This window comes from Pterocles gutturalis, unplaced genomic scaffold, assembly GCF_000699245.1.
Source record: "Pterocles gutturalis isolate BGI_N339 unplaced genomic scaffold, ASM69924v1 scaffold4978, whole genome shotgun sequence".
Taxonomy (NCBI): Eukaryota; Metazoa; Chordata; class Aves; order Pterocliformes; family Pteroclidae; genus Pterocles; species Pterocles gutturalis.
The window spans coordinates 15,684-38,257 of record NW_010125430.1 but is presented as its reverse complement, the minus strand read 5'-3'; the positions used below and the strand labels follow the sequence as shown (position 1 = coordinate 38,257).

At 38.5% G+C, this 22,574-nt stretch overlaps 1 protein-coding gene across 1 annotated transcript in view; it reads right to left on the bottom strand.

The window, feature by feature from the left end:
* The window catches only part of ARHGAP10 (Rho GTPase activating protein 10), a gene marked incomplete at its 5' end in the record, with an annotated part of 101,862 nt that overhangs the window by 64,264 nt on the left and 15,024 nt on the right, over positions 1 to 22,574 (bottom strand). The window contains 9 exons of the mRNA XM_010078561.1: positions 4,193 to 4,258; positions 5,536 to 5,578; positions 6,644 to 6,725; positions 10,586 to 10,680; positions 12,305 to 12,411; positions 14,114 to 14,243; positions 17,431 to 17,535; positions 18,326 to 18,436; positions 21,628 to 21,729. Of these exons, the coding sequence (XP_010076863.1) occupies positions 4,193 to 4,258; positions 5,536 to 5,578; positions 6,644 to 6,725; positions 10,586 to 10,680; positions 12,305 to 12,411; positions 14,114 to 14,243; positions 17,431 to 17,535; positions 18,326 to 18,436; positions 21,628 to 21,729 (841 nt within the window). The remainder of the gene's footprint in view (positions 1 to 4,192; positions 4,259 to 5,535; positions 5,579 to 6,643; positions 6,726 to 10,585; positions 10,681 to 12,304; positions 12,412 to 14,113; positions 14,244 to 17,430; positions 17,536 to 18,325; positions 18,437 to 21,627; positions 21,730 to 22,574) is intronic.

The following is a 22,574-nucleotide window of genomic DNA, read 5'->3' as shown; positions in this document are numbered from 1 at the left end:
CCCTGAGAGCCTCCTGAACTCTTCCCTGTCAGCACTGCTCCATCCTCTGTCCCAGCGGGGAGCTGGCTGGCTATAGCAGCAGCTATTTCTCTTGGCTGCTCCACCTGGGCAGAACTGGCCCTTTTCTTTCCCCAGGATGCAGGCACCGCTGTAATGATGCTGACTCTTAAGCTAGATGTCATGTTCAAAGCTGGCTCGAATTAACAGAATAAGCCAGATCTCCAGTATTCCATCTGGGGTTATCAAAAAACACAACTCACAATGCCCACCACTACCACAGAACAAGCCTTCTGCATTCTCTGCAAGAAGCTAAAAAGCTGAAGAAGTACTGTCACAGTCAAATACAGCTCAGCTTTTCCTTATCTCAGAAGTTGTTTCGTGATTTCCTGTGCGTCTAACATCAAAACTAGGGGGAACCAAACTGTGCTGACTCCAAATATACATTTGCGGGCTTAAAAATAATCAAGGTCAAACCACAGAAACTACTGCTCAAAATTAAAACAGATGTGATACACAAAATTCTCTGAAATTATGGCAATCCTCCAGCAATAATCATGAGTATGTGATAATAATTATCAGATAATTGATCAGTTTCAAATTCATCAACCTGAAAAAAGCACAGCTAATTGCTAGCACACATCGAGAAGTGTAGAAAGGAATTAATACTTCAACATAGTTTAAAACTATACCTTTAAACATACCTTTAAATGCTGTTCTTTTTAAAGTACACAAACCCAGTCTGAGTGCTATTTCTGATTTAACCTGCACGTTTCAGATCTTCAGCACATCCAAGACTGATAATGCTTGGCATTTACAGAACACAATTGACAAGATGACTCATTGCAAGGAATAGCTTAGCGCTGCCTAAAACGTGGAAGGGTTCAGACGCTGTGTCTGCCAGCTCAACCAGTCACTACTGGCAACTTTGATGAACTTGCAGCATCATTTTCTTCATATTTATATTATCTCGAGATGTCTGGCTCTCTGATACCAGAATTTGGCACAGGTACACAATTTGTGAAACATGCTTAAAAATATGTAAGTAAAATAGCAATTTATACTATTGTAAGCAAGGTACACAGGCAAGTTTACTGTGTGGTTGGCGTTGTATGCGTGCTGACATGGGCTACTAATATAGCTGCAAATACCACTTTTTATTAAACTCCATAGTACAGAAGCAGCCACAGGAGTGACACTCTAAATTCAAGGTAACAGCAGATATTTTTGTCAGGTGAAAAGGTTTTCTGCTTCCTCCTCCCCAGGAGCAGAGTGGACAGACAGCTCAATGCTGCCATCTCTCTCTGCAGCTCAGACTAGCAGCTCCAGCAGCTCCAAAATCAAGGCAAACGCTGCTCTAGCAAACCCTTACCTACCATATCCTCACCGAAGATGCAACCAACTACTCGCACAGAAAAACATGCACAGAGTCCTTACTACCAGAGCAAGCAGCTCTTCGATATTTCTGTAAACTTTTACCCCACTGTATTATTCTCACAACAGAATTATAAATAAAATTAAATACTCCAAACGGAATCCAAAATGTGTTGAGACAAAACACAGGTATGCATCCAACCAGCGCCATGCTCAGGAAGCGAGAGACAGGCTGCACAGCTCGATGCCTCAGCATCTCCCACCAGGTAAAGCCCGGCCAATGTCTTATGAGGCAGTGCAAGAGCGCTCAGTCAGAAACTCACATGCATTTTAATCAAGACACTGTCTTCAATTTTTCTATTCATTCAGAGCAAATAATTTCCTTCTTGGCTTTATAAAAGGGAACGTAACTGAGAAAAAAATTATCCAGCCATTGACAAGTTTATGTTCAATATCTCTGTTAGGCTCTTCTCTCTTTGAATACCAGACTTTTTCTGCTATGAAATGACAAGACTATTCTCAGTTTCCACCCACACTAGACTGTCCTCTCTTTCCACCCACGCCAACCTCACACCCATTATGATTAAAAGAGACAAAAACATGGCACACAAGCACAGTCTCTGAAGAGGCATCTGTCCTGTTTTCTTCTGCCGAACATGACTTGCCTTTGATGTGGTATCATTAAAGTAAAATAATCAAGTAAAAATTGTTTTAAGAATAAGTACAGGTACAAAATCTGCAGCCTGAAAGACTGATTTTCTCCATCATACAGCTATTTGAACAAACCCTCCTGAGGCAGACAACTGAAAGTTCTCCTGGCCCCGGCTTGTTTAGCTCAGCAGACATCAGCAGAATGTCCTGCAGGTTTTACAGAAAACAGGAACTGATCCTTTAGGAACACTTCAGTTAGTTTCACAGATTAAGTCAGGATTTTGTTTGTTAGGCTTTTTTTTTTTTTAATGCAGCTGATGTTAAATTCAGAATCCATGAACAGAAAATTATCAACAACTGCTTGAAATACAATGGACGAGCCAAGTTCATTGAAACAGAGCTAGGTGGACTGCTAAGTTCCTGGAAGGTAGTATCTCGCCTAAAACCATTAATGAAACCCTAGGAAAATAAATATTTATTGAATACTGAGTATTTTTCTTAAGTACTCCTCAAAACACAATTAATAGAGAAAAGTAATTTTCATTGGTAGTAATTACCACAAAGCACTCTATCGACTGCAGGTATTACAAAGGATAGCGTGTCTGCAAGGACAGGAAATACTGCAGCTAACTTTGGTAACTTTAATTCTCTTCCAACTATGCTTCAGGGCAGATCCCACTATGGAACACATGCTTCTAATCCATGCAAGTTTATCATCTGTCTTGAAAAACATTTGGTGGGGTTACCCATATGTTTTGCACCTCCTTACATGCCCCTAAATCAAGGCATAAAGGACACGTAATAAATCAAAATATAGTGTACTCCACGCTGCTTACAGTAAACATGCTTCAGAAGCTATTGTAAGGTAACCAGTCACTGTTCTGTACACCAAAACCAGCCTTTCACTACATGATCACACGCTACCCTTTTCCTAAAATCTCCCTCATCCAGTGAGGAAAGAAGAGCCACTCTACATCAAAGCAGGGTTCTGCAGTGAAGGCAACTTATCTGTAGGATGCCAGTTTTATCTGCAGTGTTTCCCAGCTGAAATATTCAGATTGTAAATGCTAGTAACTGAAATTTTTGTAGTGATGAGACAGGCAAACCTTATTTGAAAAAAATTTCAAGAGAACAGAATGAACAAAGAGAACACCAGATAGAATACGGTCTGATCTGGAATAACATCTTGAATGTATCAGACAGGACCGATACAAAAAAGTCCAAGAGAAAAAGGATTTCAGATACTTCTTGCTGCTTAAATGCTAAACTCTCAATACCGCAAAGGCTGCTTGGTCTTGTTACTAATATTGCATAGTAAGCACATACATGGAAGACACTGCTGTTAAGTGAGACCCTGCCTTGACAGGAAGGGTGACCAACCCATTCTTCTGTCCAGCTATCTTATTTAAGCTGGACTGTGACACAAAAATATATATATATATATATTCTGCCCTATGCAATGCTAAATCTCTAGGAAAAGATCTTTTGGGGGCAGGAAGGTCAACCATTTAGGACAAAAACAAAATTCACACTGAAAAATTTCAACACCTCTTTTAACAAACTAAGAAATACGCTGTAACCAAGTAACCAAACTAGCAGGATTTCCATACAATACCATATACAACGCAGTGAGCCTTGGAGCGGCCGGTCACCTCACATTTCAGCACGTCCATACAAGGATTGCTGTCTCCTCACACGGCAGCTATTTCAATAGTTGATCTTATCCAGTGCCCAAGTTACACAGGGTCTGTGACACAGAGCTTCTCTGCAATCATAATCCCAAATACCTCTTGAGCACTCTCTGCATACTGGCCTTCCTCTTCTCTCCTCAATTTTGGAGGATGTGCAATAGTAAGCCTGACAGCATCCCTGCCTCTGGTGCAAGTTGAACTCCACCAGAAGTACTTCAACACTTTTTCTTATTCAAGTGAGGAGCTATTACCCCCTTCTGAGCACTTCTTGAAAACTTATTTCCTGAGGAAAAGCCATACATAAAAGGCTGGGACTGGACAGAAAAAAGCCCCTGCCCTGGTCAGTGTAATCAGTGCAATATCTACCATGTTAAGTCTTTCCCAGACTTCTACAGAAGACTAGATCATATGAGCCTCCTTCTTCTAAGAGCAGACCAGCTGTCCCACCCCCTCCACAAAAAGGTTGGGTTGATCATTACCTCGTGTTTCAACAGCACTGATGCACTTTTTGATGATGGTGAACCCTATCTTATCCAATTGTGCACCTGCAGGGGAAAAAAAAAGTTTGAAAAGTTTTAAAGCACCATTACGATTGTCTGTCACTGAAAAATAAGGCTGGGCTAAATCACACAGTTAGTATTTCTCCGGCAAAACTGAAAATATTCTGGAACAGGAATACTTCACTCTTCCTAGAGAAATTCCCATTTTCTCCTTCACAACCCTGCCTAGCCCAAGTAAACCCTCATTCTGGTGGTAGTGGCTTCGCTGAATCTGTTTCACAGCAGCAGCCTTTTAAGAATGGGATGTCTGATTAAGTACACATGTCGGCAGATGCAAAATGAGGTTTAACAATACTTACTGCAACATCGACAACATCCGAGAGAGTTAACCAAATGGGATAAGGGAGCACTTATGATGAAAAAAAACATAACCATCAACAGCAGGGCTTTTACTGAGCCCTACCCTGAGCCAAAGAAGTTCCCACACTAAAGATACAGGACACATGTGTATCATTGCACAGCAGTTAATGATCTGACTACATAAAAGCAGAGGCATTAACAGGACAGCAGCTGAGATCCAGCATTCCTTTGTTGTTCCTGTCTTATTCTTTTTCTTCATATCAAAACTTCATTTAAAAGCTTATATTGCAAAACTGCCCTTCCCCCAGACATCTGGCCTTCTTGCTGCTGGGGATCTGGTCTTGCACCACAAAAATAAAAATTTGTGAAAAAATTTCTATTATTGTCATCAGGATGAAGTTTTAACCCACTATTTAATTAAAAAAAACAAACATAAGTTGCCTGATAATGCAAGAACAATCACTGTTTTCACTCATACACTTTGCTAACAAAAGAAAGCTAACTTCCTTTAAAGAAAACCATCTCTTCTACTTCCATATGACGGCTTACATTTTAAAAACACGCATTCAGTTTTTTTGCTGACCTTTATGTTCAGCTGTGATTGCTTTTAAAACCACACTTATACATTCCAACAGATGTGTACACACACTCCGGATAAAGAAATTGCGATGTATTTACATAGAAATGAGCCCTTTTTTGAGTCAATTTGAAGCATGAAGCAAATTGGCAAAAAACAATCAGACTTTCTCTAGCTCATGTCTAGTCCTACAATTCTTATGTATGTACTAAAGTGTGGTACTCTGAAAACCCATTAATTACAAAACCCACAAAAGTATATTCAGAATTTTATGTTAAAACTAGAATATTTAATTAGGTTGGATCCACAGAAAAAAATTACCGTTGCCTTTTTCAATTGTAAAATGTTAACAAAAATCAGCTTTAGTAGTAATTCAAATACTTACTTCCCTCTCGCTTTGCATTTGCTCTATTCAAATTGATGAACAGCTAACGCAAAAAGAGTAAAAAGACATTAATTATTTTAAAGAATTTTATGAAACCAGAAAGAAGACACCCCCAATCTTAATGCCCAGCAGGCACAAATACATCTGCTCACAGCTCAAACATATCACTTCTAACTACAACAGCTCTATCAGTAGCACCAGAGCTCCACGCCCCCTCAGAACGCACTTTTCAAGGAGTTAAATTTTTAAAAAATCCTCAACAAATACATTCCCCTGGGGAGAAGAACAATGGCAGTTAGAGTCACTAAAATTAACTACTATTTAAGTGCTCCTCATTCCTGTGTCTCTGCAGGTTGATTTTGCACAGTTCAAGTTCACTCAAATCATTGTGAACCGCTTTGATGAATCCTGGGAGTTATGTTTTGCATTCCCAGAAGTTGTAAACTTACTGGGGAGTCCAGTTCAGACCACACGTGACAGTAATAAACGCCTCTGCAGATGAAACAAGATTTTTACAACAATGATATCAATGAAACCTACGCCTAAATTCCCCAGTACTGGGGACAAACACATGATTGTGTCATTGACTAGAAAACCCTATATTCCAGCCCAATATTCTCCTGGAAGAATACTCTCCAGTGTGTTTCAGTTCCGCAGTTCAGACCCAGAAATTAAGCAAACTCAAGTGCAACCCCATTCCCACTGACACAGGTTTTTTTTTTTTTAATCTAGTTTTAAAAACAATAATAATCCTATGTAACTAAACTTGCACAAACCTTGCCACTGGAATACAGCATGTCAGCATAAGGCTAAGTGTACGTGCTTATACTAGACATTTTCTAGAATATCAGTATCATCATTGTGATGGGAAACCATTTATAAAAATCGATGCTGTCATTACAATGAAAAATACTTCATATCAGCACTAACAGATATCTGCGTTGAGCTTTCCCGAGTTACTCATCTCTCCTGAGTTTTATTTCACTTTCATTCTTTTTTCTCTGAATCTATCATTTTGCAAACTACAAAGTATAAATGGGATCAAGAAGCGGGGGGTGAGAAAATTTCTCCATTACACTATAAGTGAATGTAAAAAAATGACACTTACAGCTTCTTTTCCATCCAAGGCTTCCATCCACAGCTTCCTGTCCTCCTCAGAAAACGCCTGCATGGTCACAGGAACCCCAGGCCTGCAGGAGTACCAACCACAAAAGAGTAACCAAACTCACCAGCAACTAAGAGAGTCTTGTCAAATTTCGCTTCCATCTACAAGCAAAAGCCCATAGTCCTAAAAGTCGAGGATGGGTTTTTTCCCTAATTACTGGACACTGCTCATCTTATAAAACTGATACACACAGTAGGAAAAAGGAAAGTGAACATAATCAGCAAACTAATTATTTGAAGTAGTTCATTCTTGAGAGCTTGTTGATTCCAACACTTGCTGGGAGTTAGTGAGTTTTGTGAATGCTAAATAAACTTGCTCTTGCATTGCTGTGCTATTACATAATAAATGGCTTTTGTCAACTTATTCAATGCATAGTCTTTAGCTTTAGAGCAGTAACAATGATTACAGTTTTCTGGTAAATAACTGCATTAAGACTTGATAATTTTTAAAGAATCTCATTACAGAATTCCCCTATTATCTTTAAAAATTATCAAGTCTTAATGCAGTATCTCATTACAGAATTCCCCTATTGTAACTTCCCTAAAAAGCAAGGATGGACACTGTGCAACGTAGGGATTAGTGAACAGAGATTAACATAAATCTACTTTTGTGTTTATATAATAGGAAACTAAAAAGAGTAATTGCGTGGTTCAGCATAGCGTACAAAGCAAGGAAAGTTAAAAGCAGAAGAGGTTATTTGGGTAATTATTTTTCTGCCAATTAAAAAAATCATTATACTCAGCCTGCCCATACTTTTGGCAAATTTGTAAATCTCATTACAGAGAGATGGATAGAAATACAGAATTAATTAATAACATTCTCTCCCTCACTCTCTCTCTTTTGTATTAAATCTATCTTCAAGCAGCACAACAGCTGTAGGGGAAAATGTTATCTAAAAAGAGCAGCCCAGAGAAAACCAGCACAGATCCCACTTTTACTCAGAACTGTAACAGTCTACAAACCACGTTCATTTTCTTACAACCAGAGACATTTCTAGTTTGTTTTCACCTTGTCATAAATTTTATCAAACCACACAATTTAACTGAAGCGTAAAACTCTCGAGGTACAAATACCTCCCGCTCAAAATCTCTTTTCAGCCAGCATGTGAGGACAAGGCCTGCACACACCCTCTAGCAACACAACCTAAACTAAGGAGACACTACTATAACTTTGGAATATGGCAGCAATCAGGCAAGTCATTCTCTTTTGATTAGTTAAAGTAAGGATATTCCATAAAAATAGAACCTCTTACTATTCTCAGGGATATAGACACTGAGCTCTTAAGAGTGGGTGAAGGAGCCTTGCCTTAGTTTCTGCAGCTAGAAACCTTTATGACTAAAATGAGCTAATATTGGTATTAGCAATGACAGTAAGCAAAGCACCTTCTCAAGCCATACCAGCTGTTTCCAATGCAAACTGCTCTGCCAGGAGCACCGAGCTGCAACCATCAGTAACATGCAAACTTCATCACTCAGTAGAAAAAAAATACCCTAATCAGCTAAACTAAAACACACCCCACACACTGATTTGGTTTTTTTTTCTTGTCTATTTTCTTTCACTAGTTAAAACTAAAACCAAATGAGTTACTTTTATGCAGGGCAAACTTTCCTCCTTTTCACTAAAATTATAACTGTAAGGGTATGAAAGAGTATCACCTAGAGGCAGGATGTCAAACTCAGTATATGCTCCATGAAACATCATTTATTTGTCATCAAATTAAAGTCAAAAGAGACAAAGCCTTCCCCCCTCCTTGTCCCATATTAGTAAAATTAAAATCTATGCACTATTTCAGAGGGATAATATTCTTTATCAATAGAAAGCCTTTTTCCTACTCCAAAAGACCTCTGCTGTCTCCAAGATTCAAATTTCTCTACCTTTACCATTAGTCACCTTTAACTAAACATGATGGAGTACTAGCAACAGAAAAAACATCACTTTCCAGAGATATAGCCAGGGTCCTAGCACCCTCGGAGCTTATAGTCAAAAGTATCAGAATTTAAAGAAAAAACAAGCATCTCAGCTTTCTTTTTCAAAAAAATAAAACCTGTAAATATTCAGATAGCAGATACAAACTATGCTCAAGTCACACACAAGGCTGAACATTTGCTACCAAAAAATCCTTGCTAAAATTTTACAATCTTGCCTCCTTCCACAGCCCAGGAACAAAGGCTACCTCATGCTGTCAATCTGTATTTTACTTTTTAACTCAGACAGGTCGAGGGACAAGCATGCCCTGAACTGGTACCAAGGAAACAAGCTAATGGCCTGCAGCATGGAACTAATCTCCATGGGAACATCTCGGTACTACACACATAGATTATTAAAAGACAAATGTCTGATATCAAAGTCACAGTGGACCAGTTGTATCTATTGTATCTGGACAGAAAGATGGATTAGGTTTTTTCCCACTTTTAACAGAGAATGAAAAATTGTTTTATGGGATCAAGGAAACACTGCTCTCCATCCATCTCTGTTTAACTCCAGATACCCTATTGAGCAGCGATGACACACGAAGTGGGGAGGCTGACACTTCTCACGGTAGTTTTTTAGCAACTTTATCAGGCTCAGTTTGAAATCTGTTACTCATACTGACCAGTACACTGACCCAAGAGGAGCTGATGTCAAGAGCTTAAATCTCTACTCCCTTTCCTACTGTTGGGACACAAGTGTTGAGTGTTAAGCCACATCACCCTCAAATCAAAAATGCAGTTCAAACCATGCTGTACACTTGTGACAAATGCCACCTGAGCTGTCAGCAGGTATCTTGTCATTTGCCATGGGAGCTGGAAGTGTTCAGATGCAGTGGTAGCTTTGAATCCCTTGTTACAGGAACGGGCATGCCTCAGGCAGGCCAGTCTGACCTCAGACTGTGCACACGCTCACAATCCGTATCATGGACGTCTTTTCAGACCACTCATAGGGCAGAGGGGCCTGGCAGCATTGACCACACTGCTTTAAAGTGAAGGGCACAATGAACTTGATAGGAAAAAACCCAAAAACCTATAAAACCTGAAGATCTACTACATGATAAATTAGAATGTAATTAATTGCTATAAGCAAGGAGCAAATATATTGCTTAAAAATAGCTCAGAAGGGGTGGATGTAAAAACTTAGCGACAGTCCATCAATTTCTATTTAGCGTTTAATACTAGATAGGATCCTGTTCTGCACAGATACAACCCGCACCAAAAGAACACAGCCGTACTTAGCTGCAGTACCCTGCTAAGATGGATTCTCTCATCTTCATAAATGAAGGAAGACTACAATGCTGAGGAAAAGCAATATGTATCATATTTTGAGATTCTTTTAGCAAAATAAAGAAGGAATTCTTCTCTTTTGAAATAAAGCAATGAAAGGGTGGTGTTTCAAAAAGTTGTTTGTTCAACAATGTTCAAGATGGACTGGATTATTCCAGCAGCCACAAAAAGCCTCAAAATCCCAACGATCTTATTTTCAAGTCTGAAAATCCAGCGTACACCCTCAGCAACCTGTCATTTTGGAAATCAGGCTTGTGATACAATATTGTTATGACTGCATGGATTATTACTGTGATTGTAGTCTTTCACTGTAGCCATATGTACTTCAATTTAAGCCATGTTTCTTCACTAATTAATAACAGTTTCTCTAATTTTTTTCTATGCTTTTCTTTTATGCAAGCTCAGGCAATGTCTACATTTCAGGTTAGATCCTCACTGCTTCTGCTACACACAACTGAGGTAAAAATCCAGCGAGCCACGACAGTGCTCGCCTGCTTCTCCAGTGACTATTTCCCAGTGTCAGTCTAAACAAGCATTGAAAAAAACAAAAAGAAAACACAACAGCAACATTACAGTAATATTAACTACTACTCAGAAAAAGTCCTTTAAGTGTGTTTCACAAGCTTACCTGTCTGAAGCTTCTAAGTCAAAACAGAATCGCCTGTCTATGGTATCTGTATTTCTTTTGGTACAATACATAAGGACAAAGAGTTCCTCGCCACCCTGTGAAAAGAAGTTTTCATATGCTTGACCAAGTAATTGAAAGCTTCAGTAAGCCAGCCAGACAAACAAAGCAAGTATAGTAAATTTACATTAAAGTAACAGCAAAAGCTATACTGAAAACTGACCCTGGCAAAAGAATTCACTCATGGTCACTGTTCAGGTCTCTGCACAATAGCACACAAATTCTGTGGTCATTTACAGGACACAAATGAGAAAATATTGAGTCCCTTTTAGCTGGTACTTTACAATATGACACAGTACCACAGTAATTTAAACTAAAAAATATTTTGCTATAAAGATTTTGCACGTTATAATATAAGCACACAAGGAGTGTAAGACTTCTCCCATTTTGTCAGACACAGTGATTTGCATAGTAAAGGCTTGGTTAAAGTAGGTAAAACAAACTAAGTATTCTTTACTATCTGTACTCTGCTTTACAGAACCAGCCCTCTCTTCAAGGCCAACACTAGGATCATATTTTACCCTCAGGAATTCAGAAATCAAATAAATAAATTCATCTGAGCATTGCGTAAGTGGTACCAGATTTAATCAGGATTAACTGCACGTTTTAATTATTTCTTGTCTTATTCAACATCTCCAGACACAGGAGGTTTTCACTGAAGGAGTAATTGGATTGTGGGTTTCAAAATGGGAGATCTTTTAACACAGCAAAACAACTTTGCTTCGTAAGTGTTTTAGAATGCCAAACGCTCACACACATACTATGTTAACTAAAATGGATTATTACAATTAGAGTAAAACAGGATAAAAAATTCACAGAAGTACTGAAATGATTAAGGAAACCATATCTGTAAATATACACAGCCCTCAAAATTATTAAAGCCATCTCCTCTCTGCTCATACTAATGGAATATATCACCCTGACAAAATTCCAACAACAAGATTTTCTAACCAAATTTGAAGATAGGGCAGAGTGCTGCATTTACAGAAGTACTGACTCAGTATTTTCCAGCTTCAGATATCCTTTCTCCTTGCAACAAAATGTATTTAATTAAAAAAAAAAATGCATTCCTTTAAGGCATCATCTCCGAAGGTGCTGAGTGCCCCCCATGGCCGACTATTTCAATAGGAATTAAAGCCATGTAAAAATCAACAGTCTTGGGTCTTAAATATTTCAGATGCTATTAAAAGATATCTGAAATTACACTCAGTTGCCAGGAGATTATATTTATATTCCTATTAAAACTCCTATTTTCTAGTCCTTCTTCTATTACTTACACCTCTGCAAAAAAAATCTGACTGAAGCATATAAGAAAGACATTTCTAAGTCTAACTTCTAAGTCAAGTACTTTCTTGATTTATACTTTAGCAAGTTAAATGCTTCATGGATAAACTAGATTCTAAATGATGAAGCGCAGTGCATGTTAACTGTACCATGTTCTCTGGTCTTCTAGAAGGAAGCAACTGAAAAGTCTGCAGTATTCTTATCTATTAATCCATTCATTACTTTAGGTTAATGTCCTTAAATGGCAGACCGAATTGCATGAAAATAAAAAAAAGGGCAATGAGGTAGAGAGGGAAAATATTTGACACATCTTATCTGACACATCCTCTGATCTTGATAGAGGGCAAGTGTAACAGTAGAATATAAAAATAGACTTACGACTTTCCCTCCTGATCTGTGTTCAAATGGGATCATGGTGAACTTCTTTGTGTCTTTCCTGTACGTGCAATAGTGCTTCACCCAACTGGAACCAAAGGGAGCAGGCCCTACATAAAATGGAAGCATTCAACAGTTCCTACTTTTTCCAGTTTGTGTTTTCTTCTCCTGCTTTCCAAAATGATACTTAAGTGTCCTACTTAATTCCTAATAATGCAGTATTTAAAGCAAAGGTATGAATTAAGAACATTATCCAAAGTAATACAAAGCTTCGCCAGTGCTTACTGTTCTAAAAACTGACATATGTAGTATTTCACATTTATGCTTAATGACAAATGGAAAGAATTACTAATGTATCTTTATCTCACTACTACAGACAAAATAGTTTTTCCATATAAAAAAAAAATCCCTGGAAACTTTATTTAAGCAGAACATGGAAACCTAGATTGACACTTGGTAACCTGAAGCTAAATAACTGCAGATTAACACACTTGTGTTGCAAGCTCCGCATTATCTATTGATTAAGGTCTGACGACATTTTCTGACACGAAAAGTCACTCCTAACTATTATTCATCAGTACAAACCCTACATAATGACTTTAGAGCCCATCCTACTGCATACAGTATTACTGAGATTTGCACCATAATGTTAACTGTTAAAACTTGGATTCTGACTCTCTGTATCTCTTCACATCTATTAATTTACTTTTTTAAAAAAGAGGAATCTTTTCTTTTGAAGGACTCTGACTCAGAGTATCAGGGAAGCCCTTCATGAGTGGCTTAAACTGACAGAGGATCTCACTGCTCCTAATCTGGAAGGTCTCACTGCCCTGCTCCTCCCCAGCTCAGCTTCAGGCACACCCACTTCTTCTGAATCCTTTCAGATGATTCTAAAGCTTATGGTGACCCAGACCAGTGAACCGATCTCACAGTATAATGATTTGTCTTATTTTTTACAGATAGTTCTGTTAAAACTTATTTTTCAACACTGTTGAATTTTTCAACCAATGTTTCCATCAAGAATGTTGTAGTGTCTTCAATTTGTGAAACATTTTACAGAAGTCTTTACCTGAACAGTAATCAATTAAACATCATAAAACTAAAATCTCTCAGCAGAATAAGCAAAAAAAAATCTATGATGGGTGCACATCTGAAAAAGATGACTTAAGAAAAATGTTTAAAAAAACCCACACCACCACAAAAATAAATTACTATGTGGTCATTCCTTGAGCAGTAGAGAGCTGCATCTTCTTTGGCTTTTTTTACTAGAGTGAGGAAGATTTATAACTGTTCAAAGTAGTGACAGGATGTGATTTGTGTGGCATGCACCCTCACAGCAAGATTTTCAACACTAGCTACCTAGCATGCAGCCTGCTTTATCTGACCCTATAATTGCAATAAAGTAATGAGAGCACATCACTGAACCAAGGAAATGACAGTCAATTTCATCACACTAAACCAGCCCAACTTCCAGAGCCTAATTTGACAAGTTATGTTGTTGCCTGACAACAAATGTTTGGCAACTCTACAGGAAGTCATTAGTAAGGGTTAAAAATAACATCAAATAGATCCTTCAGTCAAATAAAACTTCCCCGAATTCAGTCACCTAAGAACTGTCACACTTTCAGCTCTGCAAGACCTGTCAGACTTGAAGCACCGTGCTCTTCACACTGCCATTAGAGACTTTGAACATTTACTCAGATGACTCTGTTTAATAAACTGTAAATCCTTTGCATCTTCATGCTACCTGTAGAAATAAGACTTGCCTGTATGCACAGTGCAGGCTCTATAGGAATAAAAACCACATCTTACTTTTTTCCTGTACATAGAGATAGCCTTCCATGGTGAAATGATTTGGTCTTTTATGTTCCTGAGGATTTCTTCTGATCTTGTTCATGAGCTCCTCTACCTCTGACCTTGTTCCTTCAAAACGATTTCGTGTCTAAAACAAGATGGCAAAACTATCAGCAGAGAGTGGAAGAAAGACTTATTCTTCCTGGCAGATAGGAAGCATGCAAAAAAAAACCCCAAAATCTGCATGCATTTAAAAAAGGAAAAATAATCAAAGTCCAGTTATTATTATTCCTGAATATCAGTCATTTCAATGTTGGCAAGCAGGTGCAAGAGAAATATTTATTAGAACACTGATAAAAACAATCAGAAAGTAACCACACCATCCATAAACTATACAATAGGACTACACAACATAACAGAGCAGCTCACACCTGACACTAGAAACTCCTCCGTTTGGTCTGAAAAACACTGGCCAATGAGGAAATAACACCACCAAAACAATCATGGTAATACCTAGTTTTCATCACATACCCACTTGCACAAATTGCACAAACCAAAAACATGCATTCCAATTCCAGGCTGGTATTTTCCGCAGTTGGTACATGTGTTTTGAGGAAAAGTACACACTTCCAGATGCACGCTTATGTGTCTTGTTGCTTTTTGAGAGCACCATTATTTTCCTGAAAATGGATCAGCTTCTGAAAATGCTGCCTCACCTATTTTATTATTTTTCCCAAGGATAAGCATACAGTTGCATACACTAAGAAATATATCATGAATATAAGCAGGTATCCATTCTTGCACATAAATGGCTTACAGTATGCTCCTTACTGGGCATCAGTACCTGCAAATTCCAGATTTCTTTTTGGAAGGAGTGTATTCATGGGCACAAACACAGTCCATGAGAGCTGGTCAGAGCAGCTACTCATATCCATATGTTTCACAGAGAGCTGAAGATGTTCTTTAGTTGATGTCTAAAAACAACTGCTCTGAACCTTCCCCATATCCATCATCTCAATTTCAGGTCACATCTGCTTGCAAATTTAGCAGTTAGACCCTGCATATAAACTCATTTCCAAGGCTCTAAACAACTTTCTAAGCTCCTTTTCATAATTCCCTAGGAAAAGTTGCTTTAAAAAAATACATTCTGTACTCAGGACAAAGGCAAAGAAACTGATCAGACTGCTCAAACCTAAACCATCCTGTCTGAACACTGATCACTCCTAGGTTAGGTGCCTTAAATGATCCTGCCAGGATCTTTGCTTTAGCTGTGCAGTGATCACAGATCTGTGTGAGGGAAATGCACCCTGGGAATGGCGGGATGGAGCACAATGGGCTCCAGAAACCTCAAGAAAAGTCCTCGCTTTACGCTGTGACAAAGCTGCGCTTAACCAGGGTCAACCACAGCCACTGCACTAGTGCAGTGAGGGGAAAGCAGGGTCTGCGGCAGGCTGTGGAGAGGAAATCCACAGCATAATTCTCAAAGTAAAGACAACCTGAAGGAAAAGGAAGGCAATTACTACAGCTCTGCTGGCAACTCTCAAATGACTCTCCATATCCAGCTAGGCTCTCTGTACTGTATCTTGTACCCTTCAGTTTCTAACATGTCAATCCAGTGCTCTGCCAGCAGCTCAGCTGCACCACAGCCAAGCCCTAGTTCATTTTTCCTTTGGGATGATTTGTTCATCTTCAAGACAGTGGAGAACTTCTCGTGTCCTCTTACAATCTTTTTCGGATGCTTCCTTCTATTCTCCTCTTGCCACAGATAGTTTTAAACCTTGCCTGCTTTCTCTCTACAGTGTTTTGAAATCCAGGTCATTCTTTCTATTCATAAAACTTGTAAAGCTCAACCTCTTTGGATTTCCTGGGGCACACTATAATACCATTCAGTCAATTGAAAGTGCAGCTGTTGAGATTAGCTTGCTTTCTTATTGCTCGTCAGTTCTTCAGATCACTTCACTGGCTCTTTTCCATCCGTATAATCTGAAATCCAGCTCTTCCAAACTCTATAATAGCTTCTCTCTCACGTTTCATTTCTTGCTCGTCCTGCATCAGCTCCCCTCTACCCACCTTGGTTCCATGCTGCTCCTCATTCAGTTAAGCTAAGCACTCACAAGAAGCAAACGTGTCCTGAAGTTTCATCCAGAAGCACTGACTTCTGCCACGAAAGTCTGCTTATGAAGTTACCACTACTCGGCTTTCCTACCCACACCAAACAACAGCTCAAGAAGAAACTTGAGAGTTAAACATATGGGAAGAAAATTAAAAGAATGGTATCATGATACATGAATCATGTCACTTTATTACAACAATTGTAATCCTCTCTCCCACTTTCCTGTCATCCTGCTACTGCTTGCCACTTAAGCCATTTCTAAAAATGGACTGCAACATCCGAGAAGGAGTTTCTGCATCTCAATTCCAGGTGCCCTTAGAGGTCAGCAAAACAGACGCACCACCATGAATTGCTGGTTTACAGTAAGGTACACGGTTTGTTCCCTGCCAACAGGCCTCTGGCACATTCAAGTTCCTCTGAGTTTTTTTCTTCAACAAATCTCAAGGAAGCAAACAGACCACCTCACCCGTTACTCTGCCCGTCCTGTTGCTCCAGCCTGTCACCTCGCTCGCTTCTCGCCCAGTCCTGAGCAGACCACCCTGGGCAATGTGGTGTGAGGGTACACTGACGAGTGGTGGGCCCCGGTTAGCCTGCACGGGTGCTAACACCAAGTCTCCTTACACAGTTCTGCACCCTAAACTAACAGGAATGTTCTTGCCTGAAAGGGCTGCTTTGAGACAAACAGAAGCTCCAGGTCACACTGCTGTCAGAGATGCTAAAAGTGATGCTGATAAGCCCAGCTTTTTTTCTTTTCTTAGCTGTGGATACTATCCCTATCAAGCAATGACCCTCAGACATGACCAGCACGTACTTGATTTCAAACACACCTAAAACACTGAGAACCTTGGCATTTCGTTACCTGTCCTCTGAATTCTCCAGCGTTGTACACATTCTAACAGACTTCACTCATTTTGAAACTCTTTCATGATAAGCCTTGTGTTATGTCTCAATAAAAAACTGGAAAAACGAGTGGGGGGCTTTTACCTGGTGTTTGGTTTTTAGAGTAGTATTAGAAATGATGAAATAGACTCACTGTAATTAGCGATGATTTGTTCAGTGATGTGATTGGTTAGCCAGGAGATGGCACTACATCCCCAAACTTCACAGGCAACGCACTAACACTGAGGAAAGCACTGGTAATACAGATACTGTATATACAGTAACTTCAGTGGGCAGTTTATTACAAGAATTACAAAAGGCATAGATATCAATCTCAACTTACATTTTGTATATTTATCTGCAGGGCCATTTTGTAATGGTTGAAGTCTTTAGCAAGTTCATATCCCTGATGATAGAAAGTGAACAAACCCTGAAAAAATGATAGCACCTGAAATACAAACAAAAGACTCGTTAGAATGAAAAACTCCAGTTACCAGAACATGACTGCTGCATGTAGCCTTTTTCAGAAAGGCCACAGATGACAAAATGATTACTTTTAAACAAATTCCAACTAACGCCTACAAGTTATAAATAACTACTTAGATACAAATGATCAGCTATGTATAGACATTTTTGGGTGGCCCAGTCTCTGGAATTTCACAACTGATCTCTACTTTAAATTTGACCGTAGGCAATGTATATTGCCTATCTCCCAAACTTTCCTATGTAACATTTTTCTGTAGCTGCTCTGATACCGATGATGCCTGGAATAAATCTTTGTGCTCAAGGAGGTAATGATCACGCTGCTTTTTAGTCACCATTTCCCTGGTCATTCCCCACCCCCTGCCAACAACCACGTTGAGATGACTTTCATAACAGTGTCAACTGGTTTGGTTGAAGAAAGAGGCTCTCCCTCCAGTAACTTTACCCATCATTGCTTTTTGTATGCAGATCTGACTCTTTCAGAACCAGCAAATGATTGACGTTGCAGTTTCTGACTTCAGTGTTTCCATTTAAAAGAATGAACAAGTTATACTACATTGGAAACGGGGTGAAGTCCTCTCCTGTCTGGTTCAGGGTGTTGGAAAGAAGCAAGTGACATAGCAAGTAACAACTCTCTTTAATAAAAAGAGAACAAAGAATGTACTTTATTAAAGTCTAAATTCATCTGCAAATAAATTGCATTCCTTCTCCATCCCATGTGAATGTCAAGGTAGACTGAATTCACTGGTACTTACAGGTTCCACACACTCAAATTTCTTCCGCTCCTGTACCTCTTGCAACTTGCATACGTACTCGAGGGACAGCTCATAGAAGTGTTTTCTATTCTGCTCCACTTGGTTATCTGCCTACACACAGAATACAGCTAATGAAGTTTCAAAGACATTTTGCAGACAGCTTCAAAATTACACATGTATAGCATACAAGTGTCAAGTGATAAGATTAGTCTCTCCAGACCAGGATTTGTTCCTTTACAAAGCAGCTCATTTATTTACTTTTAAATGGCAGCAGCAATTCCCTTTTTCTAGATAATGTATGTTGTTTTAAAACGTGAGGCTCAATTTTTAGAACCATTCCAATAACACTTCTTCAAGCTTCTTTTCCACAGAATCCAAGCCAAACACATCAGAGCGGGTATTTGTGCACTAACGGCATTGAAAAGATGCCTGTCCAAACAGAGAGAGGGGGCTAGCAGTGTCTTCCATCAGAAACAGGGGAAAAAATCTCCCCCATCAAACTGAGGAGGAAAAGGTTATCGTTGAAAACCACATTGCTGGTACGGTAAGCTTTACTCTATAAGCCAAATAACTGCTGTCAATAGCCAAAATGCTATTCTACCCATCCCCCACCTGTGCTCACTCTGACTGGCAAGAAAAGCAAGAAAAAAAAAGTTCACTTATCAGTAAGACATTTCATAAGTTTCCACAAAGCATCAAATATTTAAAAATGGAGCCTTATTTTTAGCAGCTGATTTTTAGCTCAGCTTTGCTGAAATGCCAACATCATATTGATGGTGAACAGGTATATTTCAGCTGCCGTTCATTTGTACATAACTATTTAACTTTCTAACATATAGGTATTATTTCATTAAGTTATTATTTATGGTACGTGTGTCCTCATTAAACTATAGAACTTCAAGAACTGGGTAACAGAAACCTTTATTAAAATACATTAAAGAAAGGCTACAAAGGGATACTGTAAGTGGTTAACACTTAGTCTTTGCCCTTGTGGTAACACCAAACGCTTCTACACTAAATTACAAAAGGGAATGGAGAAAGCGTTAGGTGAAAGGTCCAGAACCTCTATCATACACTCTCTCAAGCACTGAGACTGTATCCTTCAGGAAGAACACTGACTGCTTTAAGAGGATAAGCCAAATTAGTTTCAAGACAGTTTTGCCTTAAGACCTGCTTTGCGTTGTTGCTCAGTGCTAGAAAGCTGTCAGCGCTTAAAGGGCCATAACAACAAGTGCCATTAAAAAAAAAAAGCACCAATAAGCACATCAGTAAGAAAATGTGTTTCAAAAAGCCAAGTCATTCCGATGCATCCTGTAAACCATGCAAGACAGGAATTGTTTGAGATATCAGCAAAGCTTGTAATGATACATACATGTACTGAAGCGTAGTTGTAGAAAGAGACTATGAAGTTGGTTTACTAGGACATCTGGCTAATCGATAGTAAGACTGCCCTGTGTACACCAAAGCCCCACAAAAACCTGTTCTCTCTCTCTTATTTTTCAGTTGTTTATTGCTTTGGTTGCCTCCTTCCTCCCCCCCACAAGAATACAATACCCAACACAGCTATTTTATTAATTCCTCTCAATTCCCTGTAAATAAATTATTGCATCTCTCCTCAGTTTTTTGAGGCATGAGTCCCCCTGCGCACCCAGCAAGTTTGCTCACTGCTGTGTACTTCGTGTGCTGCCAAAGAAGTACAGAAATAAGGCACGTACCACGCCTCCGTGAAATTTCAGGAATATCCCTCCACTAACAGAGTTAAAGGCTACGTTAACATAAGGCATACTCCACAACACGGCATGGTTTTCATCAAATTTTTGTCAAATTTATAACTACATCCATTACACAGTCCAGTCAGGAACTGGCACAGCTAACCAAGTACAATACCAAATTAGGAAGCTCCCATGCAATTACATACGCCTATTTTTCCAAGCCTGTGCAAGAAAGTTTCTCCTATTGAGCACTCTAACAACACGCTGCAAATAATTTTTTTTTTTAATTTGCTTATACATTTACTTACACTCCAAAATTAAATGCACAAATGAGAAAGCCTGACTGAAGAATTCCGGAATTTTTGTTCATGAAATTTGAAGGATATTTAAAAGAAAACTATTTGCTCATTTTAGTCTTCACACAGGCTTTAAAACTTCAAACTATATTGGAGACAGCTTCAAAATGGCTCTTGCAGGCATTTGGTATTTTACTGCTGAGGTTAGGTCTTATTTCAGACCTTGAAATATGGTTCTTGATATCATCAAGTTCATAATTAATACTTTTTCATTTTTTCTGCATCAAGATCTTTGGCAGCTGATCAATTTGGTAAAAGTACAGGTCCTGACCCATGAGCAATGCCCATTAACTACAGTGGGACAACTCAGCTCCCCAACAGACGCTTGTTTACGCACATGAGGACCTACGCTGCACATGCAGTATGGAGAAGTAACCTCCTAGTGAAACTCACGAGCAATCCGAGTTCTCAAGTTCCTAGTTTACTTGACAGTTCATTTTTTATGAAAGATGGCATGGACTATTTGGCGTGGAGTAGAGGGCAGGGAGAAGAGTTATCTCTGAGAAAAATATTAAGTGTTTAATGATACAAGGCATTCATAGACTAAGCATTAATAATCCTGACATAATTACATTTCTCTGGAAAAAAGAAAAAAATCCTTCTGCCTACAGCAAGTCTCTGCAAGATTTCTCTGCTATTTTCTCACATACTATTTGCTGTTGCTCCAGAAATAAAAGCTATTACAAATAAGGAGGATGATAATAAACCCACTGGGACAGAAAGAATGCCAGGCAAAACAGATGTGTTTTTAAGTTACAAATTGTCTACAAATTTTCTTGTAGCATTACTTGAAATAAAACAGATCTTCAAAACATAAGAAAAAAAAAGTACAAAACCACTTTCTTCAGGAATACGTCTGGCTTTACTTTGCAACAAGCTTTAACACAGGACACTTAGTCAACACATACAATGCAATGCAAATACCATATAGGGTAAAGCCTCATAGAAATGCAGAGTTTTCCACAATATACTTGCACTTTGCCATTCCTTAACTATATAAAAATAACTGAACATGATGTTCAGTACTTCATACACACCTCAGGTAAAGCCCTCAATTCAGAAAATAGTGCGGGTACATCACTAAGTTCAGCAAATACTAATTTTCTCACCAACCTTTCCAGTTGACAGAAGTTTTTCTTTTATCACTACAAATGATGATTTTGTATTTGCATAAAAATATATTTATCTATCCAAAAGCCTGTAGCTTACATTAAAAAAAGAGAGGCAACAATACCTCTTGTAATTGCAGCTCTTTCTTCTTAGCTGATAAATTCAAATGCTTTTCTAACAAACTGTAGTTCTTCTCTGTCTCCTTATCAAACTTCTTCTTTTCCTCCTACAGGAACAAAGTAACATTCATTTATATACCAGAATGTAAGAAAAGCCTCCTTCTTTCTTCTTTCAAAATTCTACTTAAGCAGAAACAAAGAGAAACAATTTATCATAGCTCCAAGAACTAAGGAAAAGTATGTTTCCAACTCGTTTTTTAAATTAAATTAAAGGCTAACTTGAAATGAAATCCCAGTGCATCATTCTGGTGCAGCTTATCAGACAAATGCTTGTATCTTCCAAGTTAAAAAAGACAAAAAACCCACCACCTCTTCTTGATTTATTGCATTTTTAATTATTTTCAGGGATCATCCATATCATCTTGGTTTTGACTAGAAGACTTCAAGGGAAATAAAAGTTTCACTGAAAAAAGGAACTTTGTATAACTGACAGGAGAAAAATCATAAAAACATAATTTGAGTAAGTTCCAACAGTTCCACGGTTCAAAAAAAGTGAATACAGCTCCGTATTCCTTATGACTTCTTGATTTTAAAGTCAAAGACCTTCATGATGAATTCCTGCTTCTACCAGACTGTTGTTGCACTCATGAAAAAAAGACTTTTTTTAAATATAGAAAAATCTCCATAAAACATAAAATCATGCTAGCAAAAGATAATCTCTCACAGACACATATGAATGTCATTTGCAAGTGCAAATCCATTTCTCTGACCATCCAAGACAATATATGAGAAAAGGGACAGCCATTAAATGTTTCTAGGAAATCTAAGTTCTTGAATCTAATTTAGAAGACAACACTGTAAAACAACCCTTTCATTTCCTCAGTTCTGGTTTCTTAACTCTGTGTGTTAAGACAGAAATCAATATTGACGAAATCAATACCAGTTTTGAAGC